Here is a 14,534-nt window from a genome sequence, read left to right as displayed (position 1 = left end):
GGTTGAGATAGAGTTTCTTTGTATAGCCGTGGCTGTCCTGAAACTCACTTTGTAGACCAGGCTGGCCTTGAACTCAGAAATCCACCTGCCTCTGCCTCCCAAGTGCTGAGATTAAAGGCATGTGCCACCACTGCTCGGCTTCTCATTCCTGTTTTATATAGGAGAAAAACAAGGGACTGGCTCAAAGTTGCACAGCCAGAAAACCCCGTTATATTGTATCCATTTTGAGGACAAGGTGCTCATTTTGAGCAGTACTGCTCTGCCCTCTAGGGGCAGCAGGGTGACCTGGAGGTTAAGGAAGGGCATCTGCTCTGGAATTCACCTGGCAGCAGAGGCACTGACTGCAATGGGTTGAGATTACAGAGGTCCCTCGGGAATCCTAGCCGCTGAACTTGGCTCTGATTCAGGTAAGCCAGCCTAGAACTAGGTTTTGCTTCAAGTCCTTGAAGTTGAGTCATTATGTACTTTGAACCTGTGCTCGGGCCCTTGAGGCCTCTGAGCCCTCCCTGCAAACCCCCTTAGAGCAGCTGTATGCACTGATATATACCGTGCTTGAACACATATACTACATGCAACACACACACACACACACACACACACACACACACACACACACACACACACACACAACCTATTATTCGGCTCAAAGCTGGAAATTCCCAGCCATTCATTCGTGTGTTTTTCTTGTCTGTGGCCTCGCCCGTCTGGGGAATGCAGAAGTTGACCACAGATCTAGGAGCGAAGGGGCTAAGGTGGCAGGGCTGAGGCTGCCTACTGTCTAGGTTCCCTGATGACCGGGGACGGGGAGAGGGAGAGGGAAAGGGGTGTACCTGTTGCAGTGGGTCCTAAAACTCTGGCCAAGTAGGAGGTAGAGGCAAAGGTTGAGAAGGAGGGGCTGTAGCTTAATAGCACAAATCCAGGCCTATACTCCCCAGGGCTGAGGACAGGAGGTCAGAGGGGCTCAGGAGTCTGCACACCTATGAATCTGCGGCTCAACCAGGACTCATAGGAACAGTGTGGAGCTGGGCATGGTGGCACACACTGCGGCACTGGAAAGGTGAGGAGAGAGGGTAGACCATTAAGGTTTTAGTAAGTTGCTCTGCCCCTTTATTTCTGCTGGACTCCTTGCAGTGTAGGGAGAGGTCAAGAGAGACACCGTCAAAGCCAGCCTGGGCCACATGGGGAGACCTGGTCTCAAAAAATCAACCTCCAACCCCCCAAAGCCTAATGACATATTTCTTAGGATCTGAACTCTGGAGAAAGGCTCGGTCCCGTGCCAGCTCTTTGGGAGATGGGAACGAGACTGGAACAAGTCACAGGTCTTCAGATCCGGGGATGAGCCAGGTGCTCTACCACTGAGCTGTGCCCCCGAGCCTGAGTTCACATATCCTTGGCAAACTTTACTGTTATGGTAAAGCTCACTGCCGGAAGAGCTTGGCACACAGCCTGCCACGTGGAAATTATGAAGAAGGAGTGTCTATTATCAGCACAGTTGCATGGAGTTTCAGAATAACTGCCATTTCAGACTTGGAATTGGGGATGGGAATTGCCTTCGCTAAGTCAAACTGGCTGAACTGAAAGAGAAAACTGTGAGGGCGTGGAGCTTTGAGGTCCCTGGGGAGCCTTGAACCGGGATCCAGTTTTCTCGACTCCCTTCCTCTTCCTGAACCTGTTCAAGATGTCACCACACCTGCAACCATTCCAGCCAGGGAAAAGCCTGGGGCAACAAACTGGGGAATTAGGTCAGGAGGATGCAGGTCTGCCTGAAGAACTCTCCTCAAAGAGGGAGATCTGACTGCAGCTATCATGGACTTCGGGTCTCTGCTCCTGATGAAAATGGGCAGGAAACGATGGAGCGAGGGAGGCCCCAGAAGAAAGGGAAGTGAGATCATGGTCTGCCTTTCCTTGACGTGTTTTTGATAGACACAGGGGCTCCAAAATAATGTCCTTACTAAGAGGGTGGTGACAATAAATGGCACCTGATGGATCCCAGTGAGCCCAGAGAGCAGGAGATGGCTGGGCTGCATAGGACAGCTGGTGCACAGGCTGTAACCCCCATGCCCAACCCCCACCTGTCACCTGGAAAGAGCACAGGCCTGTGGGGTCCCCTGAGTCACTGAGAGAATTTAGGAAATGAGTGTACCTGGCCGACTTCCTGATTTTTAAATGCTGTCTCTAATTTTATTTTCAACGATTTACTTATTTTTATTTCACAAGTATGAGTGGGTGTCTGCCCGTGTGATGGTGCCTGGAGTGTCAGGGGAGGGGGAGAGTATCAGATCTCCTGTGAGTCGCTTGATGTGGGTGCTGGAAGCCAAACCTGTGTCTTCTACAAGAGCAGAAGGTGCTCTTAACTCTTTCCAGCCATCTCTCCAGCCCCTCGCTGCCTCCAATGTTTTTTTTTTTAATTTATTTATTTTATGTATGTGAGTACACTGTAGCTGTACAGATGGTTGTGAGCCTTTATGTGGTGTAGGACCTCTGCTCCCTCTGGTCAACCCCATTCGCTCCGGTCAGCCCTGCTCGCTCCGGTCAACTCTGCTCGCTCAACCCTTGATTGCTCTGGCCCAAAGATTTATTTATTATTATACATAAGTACATGTAGCTGACTTCAGACACACCAGAAGGGGGCATCAGATCTCATTACAGGTGGTTGGGAGCCTCCATGTGGTTGTTGGGATTTGAACTCAGAACCTTCGGAAGAACAGTCAGTGCTCTTAACTGCTGAGCCATCTTGCCATGCTGCCTCCAATTTTAAAACTACAATGTAGACACTGAGTCTAAGATGTTATTGATAGAAAGATGTTCTGACATTTAATAACTGTAGAATATGTGCCATTTTGCATTTTACTAATAAAATCTAGCTACTCAAGCGGTTGAAGGCAGGAGGACTATAAGATCTGCTTAGGCCAGTCTGAGCAACTCAGACAATGTGTCAAAACAAAACATGAAGAAGAGAGCAGAGGGTGCAGAGGTCAGGAGTACAGCGCTTTGCCTTGCACGCCTGAGTCCTGGGGTTTTAGCCCTATTCAGAAGGAAAACCACATAAACTAACAAACAAACAAAAACCCAGCAGAATCACGGATAGCAAAGTAAATCCCAACTCTAACACATCACAGTGAGGGGGAAAAAAATGTCCGTTTTAGAATTCATGAAAGATTGTATACCATAGGCTGGACCTGACCTGAGATAACCCTGTGCTGTTTTCAACCTGCACAACTGTACGCTGGGACTCTAATGTTGTATATTGAAAAGCGGAAGGGCCGCTGAACGGCTCACACTTGGGTCCTATCTAGGAGCTTCCTGGTTTCTTGAGAAGAGCTAGTTAGTCCCTCTTCGTCTTTATACGAGTCAGGAATGAGTAGAGACAGTGTAGAGGAACATGTGGACATCATATATAAGTGACAGTAACATCAGGGTGGTGGCTCCTGGACACTGAGTAGGACCCACAGGGATCCTGAGTCTTGGCAGACCAAGAGATCAGTCACACCCACGTGCATAGAGGCCCAGGGAGGTGAAAGGTACCGGGTCACCATTACACACACAGAGGCAACACTGGGCCAGGCCAGGGTCCAGTTCTCCTCATTCCCATCTGCCTTCTGGGAAAATCCCTACCCCTGGTGCAAATGAGTTAGAGACCCAGGTCTTAGAACTTGTCCCCTCTCCTCTCCCATTCCCCATGCTCCCACCCCACCTCCACCCCGGCCGAGGCCTACCCCAGAGAAAAGTTCCCTGATTTAATTCACAAGACTTTAAAATTTTATTAGTAAAATACAAAATGGCACAGACATTGGTAATGATGCTTGAAAAAAAACCCTAAAGGATCAACAACTTTCAAAGTCCTCCTCAGATTGTTACGGCCCACATTCTGCTCTGGGAGGGAGGAACCAACAAAGTCCGATGACGGGTGTCCCAACCCTTAAAGGTTCCCCACCGAAGGAGCCAGGATATAGTGCACTCGGGCTGCTGCGGCTCAGGCCTACAACTGGTTCTGTGGAGCATGATCAGAGCCGCCCACAGGCTTCCCAGGAGGAGGGTCGACAAAGGGTTGGCTTCCTCACTCTCAGGAGCCAACTGAGCTTCCACCAATCAAGGAGTGAGTCACTGGCTTCTGGGTGAAGCTCGCCCCTGGGAGGCTCCTAAGGTGAAGTTGGAGCTATTCAGAGCAGGGTGGGTAGAAATGCCCCCCCCCCCCGAGGGGCGTGGCCTGCCGGCTCAGCTCCGCTGGGGTGCTGCTCAGCTGCTCCTTGCTTCAGCAGTCACTTTGCGCCCAGGGCAGAGTCCCTTCCAGAAAATGTCACAGGGCTCTTGGAGAATGCTATGGGAGTTCTGGCCCTGCCTGCAATGGGGGCAAAGGTGAGTCCTTGGCGTGAACACTGCTCTCAGAGACAGGAAAGGACCCTGGCAGCCTCTGTCTGACTATGCAAGTACACACATGCACAAGTCCCTACACTGAAATTGGGTTTGTGGCCACTCCAGGGGTTTACCCTGGATCCTCTGCCTCCGAGGGGCTTGTCCTAATCTTTCCTATGTGGCTTGTCCTTTAGCCAGGGCAGACCTGTGACTGTCACCTTGGTGCATGGGGGAGGGGTTTCTAGTGAGAACACAGGGGAAGCCATCTGAGTTGGCCTCTGTTCCTGCAAGTCCCCAACTCAGCCTCCATTTGGGGGGGGGGCATACAGGGTACGATCTGCACTCTCAAGCCACTCCTTGCCAGCCCTCAGAATCACAGGGTACAAAAATGTCAGTCCAGTGGAATGGCAGTGACTATTAATGTTGATAAGGGGTGGGGTTGCACCCAGGGGTGGAGACAAGGATCTCAGAGAAAGTGATGATGTCAGGGCCATAGGTTATTGCCAGCTCTGGACCACGTTTCTTTCCTTTTACAGGTGGGGCACTTTGTGGTGCTGGTAGCCGAGTGGGGACTGGACCCTTCCTTCAGACGCAGCATGCCTTCACAGCACATCCAAGTCTGGGGAGGAACACTTTAAACCCTCTCGCAAGCTTGTCTCCCTTCCCGGAGAGCTCCAGAAAACACAGCTTTAACCTCATGCAAGAAAAGACACAACAGCGGTGTTGATGGTGATGGTGGTGCGCTCTGTACAGGGGATAGAGGGAGACATAGGGCAGATAGCACCGCAGCTGGCCGGGGAGGAGAAGGGCTGGCGACTGCAGCAAAGCCAGGAGACACAAGGAGGTCAGGGGGACAGGCAGATAGGCCTGGCCTGCTGCTTGTGATATGGGCGGACCACGGTGCGCGCGGGAAACAGGTGTCGTCGCAGGGGCTGGGAATCCAATAAATAATTGTTCACTGGAGTTGGGGTGTCAAGGGCCCCTCTAACCAGCCAGCAGCAGAGGATTCTTTCAAATATAGAGGAGCTGGAAGGTCACCTGCTCTGTCTCTGATAAGTGAATAGTGGTCTAGGGTGGCCTCCGGGGCCACCCCTCGGGGGAGGGGGGATTGGATGGAGCCCACAGCCCCTGGAGGGTCCAGCTTCTCCATTCCCATTTCCCCAGCGTGGATGAAGGTGGGTATGAGGATGGGGGGGGGGGTCCCCAGACAGCTGTCCGAATCACACTCTGGACACAGGCAGGCAGGCAAGCAGCTCACACTGGCACCAGGACGTATGAGTTACTGCCACAGCTACGGGGGACGTAGCGGAGGCCTTCTACCATTTCCCCCGCCATTTTGCGGGGACAGCCCTGAAGGCTCTGGTAAGCAAACATGGCCACCCCTAGGCAGAAAAGAAGACCAAGGAAAGCCAGTAGCCCCACTGCCTGCCTCCTTGTGGCTGCCTGGGTGTCGGGGACAGGAGTGATAAGCACACTCAGTTTCTGGGGATCTGCAGTGGCATGGATGGGTTCCTCTATCTTAGGAGCCTGGCTGCCCGAGGCCACCAGCTCTGGGCTGGGGGTCTCTTCAGAGGAGATGGGAGCCACTGAGGGGTGGACTGTGTTGCCAGGCCCCCTCTCCTGGAAATTATCAGTATGAACTGGGTTTATCTCCTCAGACCCTAGAGACTTCTCTGGACTGAGGTCCTGTCCCTGGACCCATGGGGGTTGGCCTTCGGACCCAACATTTTCCTCTGGGGTTGAAGGTGAAGTAGTGGACACCTGAGGAGATGGGGCTGTAGTGGAGGGGGACTCAGTAGCTTTTTCCTCAGCCCAGGAGCTAGATCCAGATTGGTAGACAGCAGGACTCGGCCAAACGGTGGTGGAGATGTCAGCCGCCTCAAAACTTCCAATGCTCTGAGGCTTAGCCGTAAGCCCTGCATCCTGTGCCTCGGAAGTTGAGAGAGATGATCCGGTCACTGCTGCCGGTGGCTCTTGGGAAGTCCCCATGGTCCCCCTGGCCTCCTGGGAAATAGTAGTCAGTTCCAAAGCAAGGTCTTCCAATGTGGCGGATTCAGGCTTTGTCAGGGCAGATGGGGACAGTCCCCTAGTGGCCAAGGTGATCCCAGGTGTCACATTGTCCACCCGCTTCTCAAACTTGCCACCATTTTTAGTGAGGGCAGCAGCCTGGTGATCCAGATGCTTCATGGCGTCTTGGACCCATTTCTCCTTCGGGTCAGCACAGAAGCGTCTGTGCTGTGTCGTCTCCAGGCTATAAGGAAAACGGGGGGCTGGTGATGCCCAGATTCTAGACAGCCAGGCTGCTATGGTGTGGGGGTACTGCTCGCATGCTCTGCAGCCAAGCTGGCCTGGCTTGCTAGCATGAGGTTTGGGGCCCACTCCATCCCCTGTGTCGCCTAGTCCTCCCTCGGCTGAGACGCAAATGCCTGTGGTCTGGAGGGGAACCCTCCACCTCAGATGAACTGTGGCATTCAGCATTCAGCCTGAGGGACTTCCCCTTTTATAACCAGGAAAGTCCCAAGCAAATGGGCATCCAACTTTTGTGATATTAAGCAAAATAAAGGGTAAACTATCTAGAGAAAGTGCATCGCGTCACAGCAGGGATTGTAAGATTTAGAAATAACCGTAGTATCAACTGCATCTCTGCTACCAAGGTAAGGGGGCTCTGGGCTCTGAGTGGGGTTTCTGTCTAGAGCTTCCCATGAGGCTGTCCATGACGCTTTGCCCCAACAGCAGCTCAGAGCTGACTGGAGCCCACATTCCACGCTACAGCCTCTGCAGTTCATACACATTCTACACTGTAGCCACTATGCTAATGCCCTTTAACACGTGGGAAAATGAGGTTGACAGACAAAGCATGCCCAGCTGGGGTATTCTGGGAAGCTGTGGCATTCCCAAGGGTTCCAGGTTCCCTCTTCTACTTCCTTTAGAAGAGAGAGGCAAGCATTTGGGGGGTGTCTGGAAGAAGTAATCCTTGCTGGGGGAGCAGAGCAAGCAGGCAGGAATGCACTTTGAACCCCACTCCTTGAGGGAGCGGTCTAGGGACAGGAAACGCTGGACTTCCTCCAACAGAGCCTGAGTTTAAAAGGACACTGATCATTTCCTGCACGGCTGAGGCTGCTCAAGGGGCCACCATCAGTGCTGGGGAAGGGACTCGGGACTGAGCAAACAGGCAGTACGCTCCATGTGCCCCAGAAGGAACAAGGGACCAAACTGGCCAGGCAGAAAATGACTGACTGAGCCTGTTTCCTCCCCAGAGGCTCCCAGGGCCCTGCTCTTCTGTCACTTGGTGATGACCATCCTTGTGGTTAGCCAATCATTTTAGCTCCTCCACCTCCTCTCACCCTGCTGCTACCCATCTCCTGCTGGAGTCTGGATCCTGCTCTAGTAGGCCACTTCCCTCAACCTCCCCCATGGGATCTAGTGGGCTGAAGAAAGGAGGCTCCATCCTGGGTGCTGCCCTGAACCACGGTGAGCCATCCAGGAAACCATTTCCCACCTCTGTTGTTTACCACTGATCTTAAGGTCAGCGAGGAGATAGCCTGTGGGCCTGAAACAAGGCCCACACTTACTAAGGCCTTTGGCAGGAAGCCCAGGGTGAGGAGGGGGAGAGGGAGGGCTGGAATGTCCTAGGGCCTCTGGGGGTTGAAAGGGATACCTACACAATGGCACGCTTGCCGCAGGACTCCTGGTTTAGCTGATAGCGGATGAGCAAAGCCACTGGGATTCGTGAGGTCATCTTGTCGCACATGATTTCGCATTTCGTCATGCCGAGGTGCTGACCTGGATCCACAGAGGCCAGCAGTCAGTAGGACCCCTGGGCATCTGGTGCCCCATACCCATTTCAGCTCCTCGAGGCTATACTCCCAAGCCAGAATCCACATCTAACCCAACCCGTGATAACCTGCCAGACAGCAAGAGTCTCAGCCTCTGGGGTTGTTTTGGACTGATAAAAAATTAGCCTTTATTTATAAATCTCATTTTGCCTGATACCTGGGAATCATTTCATTTTGTTGTGTTGTTGTTGTTGTTATTTTGAGACAAGGTCTCTAGGTAGCTCTGGCTATCCTGGTACTCATTAAGACAATCAGACTGGCTTTGAGCTCATCAAGATCTGCTTGCCACTGCCTCCCAAGTGCTGGGATTAAAGATGCGGACCACAACTCCTGGCCTGGAAACGTTTAATTTTTAAAATGAAGTCATAGCGGGGAGAGGAATCTAGGGAGATATGATGGTGCAGTCCCGCTCTTCCAGCCCTGTTCCACCCCTACGGCATTGCCTTCCTTGCTCATCCCTGTCTTGTGCTCAATTAAGTCAAGGGCTCAGCAATCACCCTACACATGCATCCTCCTCCTCCACACACATGTGATCAGGTGCATAGATCAGGTAAGGGTCTGTGTTGAATAGGGGAGCTTACCTCCCTGGGAAGTGTGTGAGTGTCTGCTGAGCAGATCCCCCTGTGTTCTGCAGAATGAGTTTGGGATAAGGAGTTCAGGAGAAAAGCTGGGGGGCAAAGTAGGGGGCAAGGACATGCAGATAGCTACGTAGCAGAAGCCACTGGGCAGGGATTTCTGTGAGTGGATAAACCTAGTTATTTGATATAAACATTTTTGCATTCTGTTTCTATCGGCCTGCGTTGTCTAAACCAATGGCTTAGACAGTTCCTCACTGGTGGTGACCCCTGACCATAAAATTAGTTTTGTTGCTACTTCATAACTGTAATTTTGCTGCTGTTATGGATCGTAATGTATGAATTCTGATATGCAGGTGGTCTTAGGCGACCCCTATGAAAGGGACATTTGACCTCCAAGACATCACAACCCATGGGTGAGAACCTCTGATCTAAATCTCCAGCAGAGTGTCCTATCATCTGCCCCAGTGTAAACTCATGGAAAATGGTGTGTGTGTGTGTGTGTGTGTGTGTGTGTGTGTGTGTGTGTGTGTGTGTGAAGAGCTTGGGTTCTAGATCTGAGTAAAGGCTATATCAAACATCTAGAACCCAAGGACTCCCCAGGAAGTAGCATGGAGTAAGCTGACTCAGCTTTTAGAACTTGGAAGCCTAATTGTTCTTCAGCTCCACTGAAACACACTGCTTGTGCATAATACTTACACACATATGGATGTGCAAACATGCTCCATCTCGCCAAGAATGAAGGGCAGACGGAGCTCAGGGATACAGTGGTGTGCATGAGTTTGTGCTCAGCACAACCCCTAAAAAAAAAAGAACTAGCCAAAGCTAGCACAAAGCCTAACCAACTCCTTGCCCCATCACCTCCTGGCCATGAGTCACTCCACATTGTGGGAAAGGAAGCTTGGGCTGCAGGTCTGAGCTGGGTCATCAAGACCAGTCCTAGTAGTTCCTGGCCTCACTGAATTACAGTGCTGTCTTCTCTCCCCCAAGAAGTAGGCTATGAAAGTCACAGGTCAGGGCTGGGGAGACAGTTGAGTAGCTAAAGTATTTGCCACACCAGCTTGAGGACTTGGGTTTGATTCCCCAGAACCTATGTAAAAAAACATGCATGGTAGTGTGTGTTTGTAATCCCACACTGGAGGAGCAGAGGTAGGGGCTCACTGGCCAGTCAGGAGTGACCAATCACTGAGCTCCAGATCCCAGGGAAGAGACTCTGTCTCAAAAAACAAGGTGGGTGGTTCCTGAGGAACTATACTACGATTGATCTCTGCTACCCGCAGACTCCTTCGCCCTCCTCCATTCCTCAGTAGACCTAAGAATAGCTCAGCTGTGTCCCCCCTTCCTAAGTCCCTGGTGCCCACTCCTGCATGGGTCTCTGGCAGATATCTTCCTGGAGAAATCATGGGATGATCTGAGATAGGCGGCTGTGTGTCGAGGAAGATCCCCCAACTAGGGTAGAGAAGACGACTACTGCCTGCAGAGCTGTGAGGGCCACAAAGCCCTTGGCTGGGTTCTACCAGGATGGCTATGTCACCGAGAGAAGCCTTTCCCTTCTTTAGTCCTAAGTTCTCATTTCTAGAAAGGGAGGCAGCGCTTCTGTGCAGCAAGCCACCTACTGTCCACTAAATGAGTTGAGGGATTAGAGATCCACTGTGTCTGCGCCACTGTGTTTCTCACTGCTGGCAACCTGGGCACTCAGCAAAAACTCATAAAAGAAGTAATATTTCAGTCTACTTGTCTTCCTTTACATATATCCGCCTGCCCACCCTTCCATATATGTACCCATTGATTTATCCATTCATCCATCTGGCCATCCATCCATCCACCCAGCTTTCTATCCTCCTACTTACCTCCTTTCTCCTAGCTCCCTTCTTGTTCCTACTCATCCTCCCCCATCCATCTACCCACCCTATCCTACTCACCCACCTGTCCGTCTGTCACCCTTTCAGTCTCATCCACCCATCAATTTCTTTTCACTCACTGCCTGTAACTAATCCACTCACCAGTCATCCATGCATGCATGCATGCATTCATCCATGCACCCACCCACCCATCCATCCACACATCCATCCATGCATCCATCTATCCATCCATCCATCCATGCATGCATGCATGCATCCACCCACCCATCCATCCATGTATCCATCCATGAATCCATTCATTCATGTATCCATCCATCCATTCATCCATCCACACATCCATCCATCCATCCATCCATCCATCCATCCATCCATCCATCCATTTCTTAAGTCAGCCAGCACTGGCTTGAATGGGAGTTGGGGTGAAAATGGGGCCTGTCTCAGCCTTCAGAAGGGTCCTGGATCTATGGGCAGGTTAGATACGAATGATGATGAGGAGGAGGGTTGAGCACCTACTGTGTTTCAGATCCTGTGTTCAGCACACACACATCTGCTCAATAAGAGCAGTAATAAGTAAGAGAACTAATAAAACTCCCAATCTCTGCATAGTGCACATTGCTATCTTCTTCTTACAGATGGATGCAGAAGCTGAAGATCAGAGGGTTCAGCTGCTTGCCACTGTAAGCACAGTCTACTGCTTGTGGCAGAGCAGGTTTTTCCTAAACACTACAGTTGCATAATCCTGGCAAAGCCTCACATTCTGGCCATTCACAAACACCCTAGGATTTACAGGAATGAGAGATAGCTTTCAAATGTGAGGAGTAATCAGGGGAGGCTTCCTGGGAGAAGCATGCTTCCGGTTGTCCCTTAAGGACTGCTAAGACACACTGGGTGGGCCCTGGGGCAGCTTTTCTCAATGGCCATACTGTTCTCATTTTGGACCTGCTCATTTTTTGTTGTGGGGGCTGACACTGTGCATTCTACACCAGGAGCTGAAAATATTGGGACATTTGTAATAATAATAATAATAATAAATTTGGAAATTGCCAAATATCCCCTGGGAGGACCATCATCCTATAGGGAGCTCATTCATTTCCCAACCTTCTTCCCACAGATAATGTCAACATCATGTAGGCATAGAACAGCACATTTCCCATAGGCCCCTCTCAGGAGGCTGAGGCAGGAGGAGAGCTACATGGAAAGACCCTGCCTCAAAAACAAAACATAAACCAAGCAAACAACACAAGTTAAGCCACCCCTCCCTTCCTGTGCTTTTTCCTTCTAACAGACCAAATGGCTTACTGGTTTATTTTTGTGTATTGCAGCCAAATTTCAGCACCCTGAGAGCTGGGCCCCGTGGGCCCTTTATTCCCTGCTGTGGTCTTAGCAACCAGAAATGCGCTTGTCGCACAGCAGGTGTCCAGTTTGCCAACCAAATGAATGGATGAGATGCATGCAGAGGTGCTTAATGGCATATAAAACCTCGACCAACAGAGAAGTGTGTGTGTGTGTGTGGGGGGGGAGCTTCTAATTAAATCCATAGGGCCCTCGATCTGACTGACACTGGAGCTGTCCGCCTCTGCCCCCCTCCACCCCCACTGAGGATGGGGGAAGCAGGCTGGAACAGCTGAAAGCAGATATATTTTTTTTCTTTCTTTTTCTCTTTCTTGCTGAGACTTGAGTGGGAGTGAATGCGTCAGTGCTGGAGAGCAGCCTTCCCTGCTCCAACTTGCATTTGCAGGTTTGTTACATAAAGCGCTGAGCGCTCGCTCGCTCGCCTGACACAGCCCTGCAGACCCACATTTGGGGACTGACGCAGATGCCCTGCACCAGCCTGCAGCATCCCTAAAGCCTGAGACACCCCCCCCCCCTTGCTGAGGGAGCTCTAGGGTGAACCCAGCTGAATACCTCATTCAAGGGGAGAAGAAACTGAGGTTCACTGGGGTTGAGTCATCCATCCTCACTGTGTCCTGGCAAAGCCAGCAACCACGATTAGGGTCCTCAGGCATCAGACATTCTGGGTTTTCTTTTCAACCTTGCCTAGGATTTCCCTATAAGCTTAGGAAAGTGATAGCTACCACCATGACCACATGCACTTTCCAAAATGCCTCCCTAGACACTGGAGTTTTCTCACCGGTAAGGCGTGAATGCTACAGCAGTTGGGACCAGAGAAGTCAAGACCCTGCTCCATTGACACACAGGGAGGTGATGGCAAAGCAACCTCCATCTGATTCCTACTTCCCCGTGCGCACTGTCTACAAATATCTCAGGCTTGAGGGCCAGAGCTCAGACAGCAGAAAGGCAGGCACAATTTTATCCCACCACCCCCACTCCCACCCACTCACCCACCCAGCTCCCTGTGGCACTGGTGATTTAGTTCCATGGAGATATCCTTGATGCTGGGGGTTGGCTCTCATTTTTTTCCAGTTTCACAGTGCGCCCTAAGGCAGAGTGCCACCTTCTCTGAGCGACAACCTGCTAATTTAGCCTGGCTAAATAGCCTCGGCCCTCCCTGAGGATGGAGCTCTAGAGGTTAAAGGAGGTGGAATGGTCAAAAGAGAAGGTGGGCAAGGCTGTTGGTCTCTCCTTCCTTAAGTCCCTGGGCATCACTCTCTCCTGCCCTGCATACTGGCTGAGCATCCTCAAACAGATCTCTAGCTCTAGCTCTCCATCTTTCCTATGTCCCTAGGAATGTCTACACCTTGTACTACCAGGTAGTGGACTCCAGGAAGCAAGTCCGTAGAGACAAAATATTTTCTAAGCTGGGTTTGGAGAAAGTGGCAAGGATGATGGGGGAGACACAGGCAGAGAGACGACAAGCTGCACGCCAGTACTAGAGACAAGCTCCATCCCCATGAGCTGCAGTGACCTTGACCTTAACTATTTCTGGGGGCCTGGAGCGACAGGGCAGGGGAAAGTCCTACCTAGTCCCTGGCCCCGGGCCAGAGCTTATACAGGTTATAGTTAACCTCAGTAGGAAGAACCACCTCTTGTCCGTCAGCCAGGAGCCTGCTCAGGTTTCCCTCAGCCCTCGCTCTCCTCCCCACACAGCTTCTGTCTCCCACAGACACCTCCGAGGTGTCTCCCCGACTCCCACCCCAGAAGCCACTGGGATGGCTGGGACTCGCGGGGGCCTATTTTCCCCAGGGAGATGCAGTCTGCATACCCTTCCTTTCTCCCCGAGGTAGGGTCCGGGACCCACTCACCCGGCAGCAGAGTACACAAATGGAAGAACGCGGCCAGGCGCAGCAGCCACGCGAGCGGCGAGGGAGCCATGGCTGGAGTGCAGGAATTCGGCGGGCCAGGAGGCTGGGCCGTGTCGCAGCTCCTAGTAGTCACTCGCGGCTGGTCTCGGTTGCTTTTTATAATGGGCTGGCAGCCTCCGCCCCCGGCGCCCGCAGTAGGAGGCGGTGGGAGGGGAGAGGAAGAGCCTGTAGCTGCGGCTGGATTCCTCCCAGGTTGCCAGGGAACCAGTTGCAATCCTGCGCTGGGCTCCGCTGCGGGAGCGGCGCGATGGGAACCTGGTGGGTTAGCAGGGTTACCTTCCCTGGAGAACCTAGGTCTTGTCTAAGCCGGACACTGAGCCAGGGACATGCAGAGCGCTGGTCCCCGCCAGGCCGGATCTGCCAAGCTCTTTCTTGATCTGGGGGCAGATGGGGTCTTTCGCCCATGCGATGCAGAACCCCCAGCAATCACCCCTTAAAATCCCCAGATACATTTCAGCCTATGCATCTGCTGGACTCAACACCGAACCTGGCAAGCAGTTTCCTGAAACATAGATCCAGTCCTGCCTTCTATGGACAGGTGGGGAAACTGAGACCCAGAGAAGGGAGAGACCATTCCAAATCACACAGAGCTTCACTCGATAAACTTATCAAGACCACGGAGGAGAAGACTGCAGAGCCAGGGCT

General features: G+C 52.0%; 1 protein-coding gene and 1 long non-coding RNA gene across 2 annotated transcripts; one reads left to right on the top strand and one right to left on the bottom strand.

Annotated features, from left to right (window-relative positions):
• The first annotated feature begins 191 nt into the window (after positions 1-191).
• Gm51543 lies at positions 192-5,063 on the top strand. Its single transcript, XR_003947437.1, has 2 exons — positions 192-407; positions 1,244-5,063. It is a non-coding gene; the product is annotated as a predicted gene, 51543 (long non-coding RNA).
• Positions 3,737-13,984, bottom strand: Cx3cl1 (chemokine (C-X3-C motif) ligand 1). Its single transcript, NM_009142.3, has 3 exons — positions 13,830-13,984; positions 8,016-8,136; positions 3,737-6,604 (listed from the first exon to the last, which is right to left on the bottom strand). The coding sequence occupies exons 1-3, from the start codon at positions 13,897-13,899 to the stop codon at positions 5,608-5,610; spliced, it is 1,188 nt and encodes a 395-aa protein (NP_033168.2). The 5' UTR covers positions 13,900-13,984; the 3' UTR covers positions 3,737-5,607.
• Positions 13,985-14,534: the final 550 nt, after the last annotated feature.

The sequence above is a fragment of the Mus musculus genome, chromosome 8 (assembly GCF_000001635.26).
Source record: "Mus musculus strain C57BL/6J chromosome 8, GRCm38.p6 C57BL/6J".
NCBI classification, from domain to species: domain Eukaryota; kingdom Metazoa; phylum Chordata; class Mammalia; order Rodentia; family Muridae; genus Mus; species Mus musculus.
Note: the sequence above shows the minus strand (reverse complement) of the source record. Positions and strands in the feature narration are given on the sequence as shown.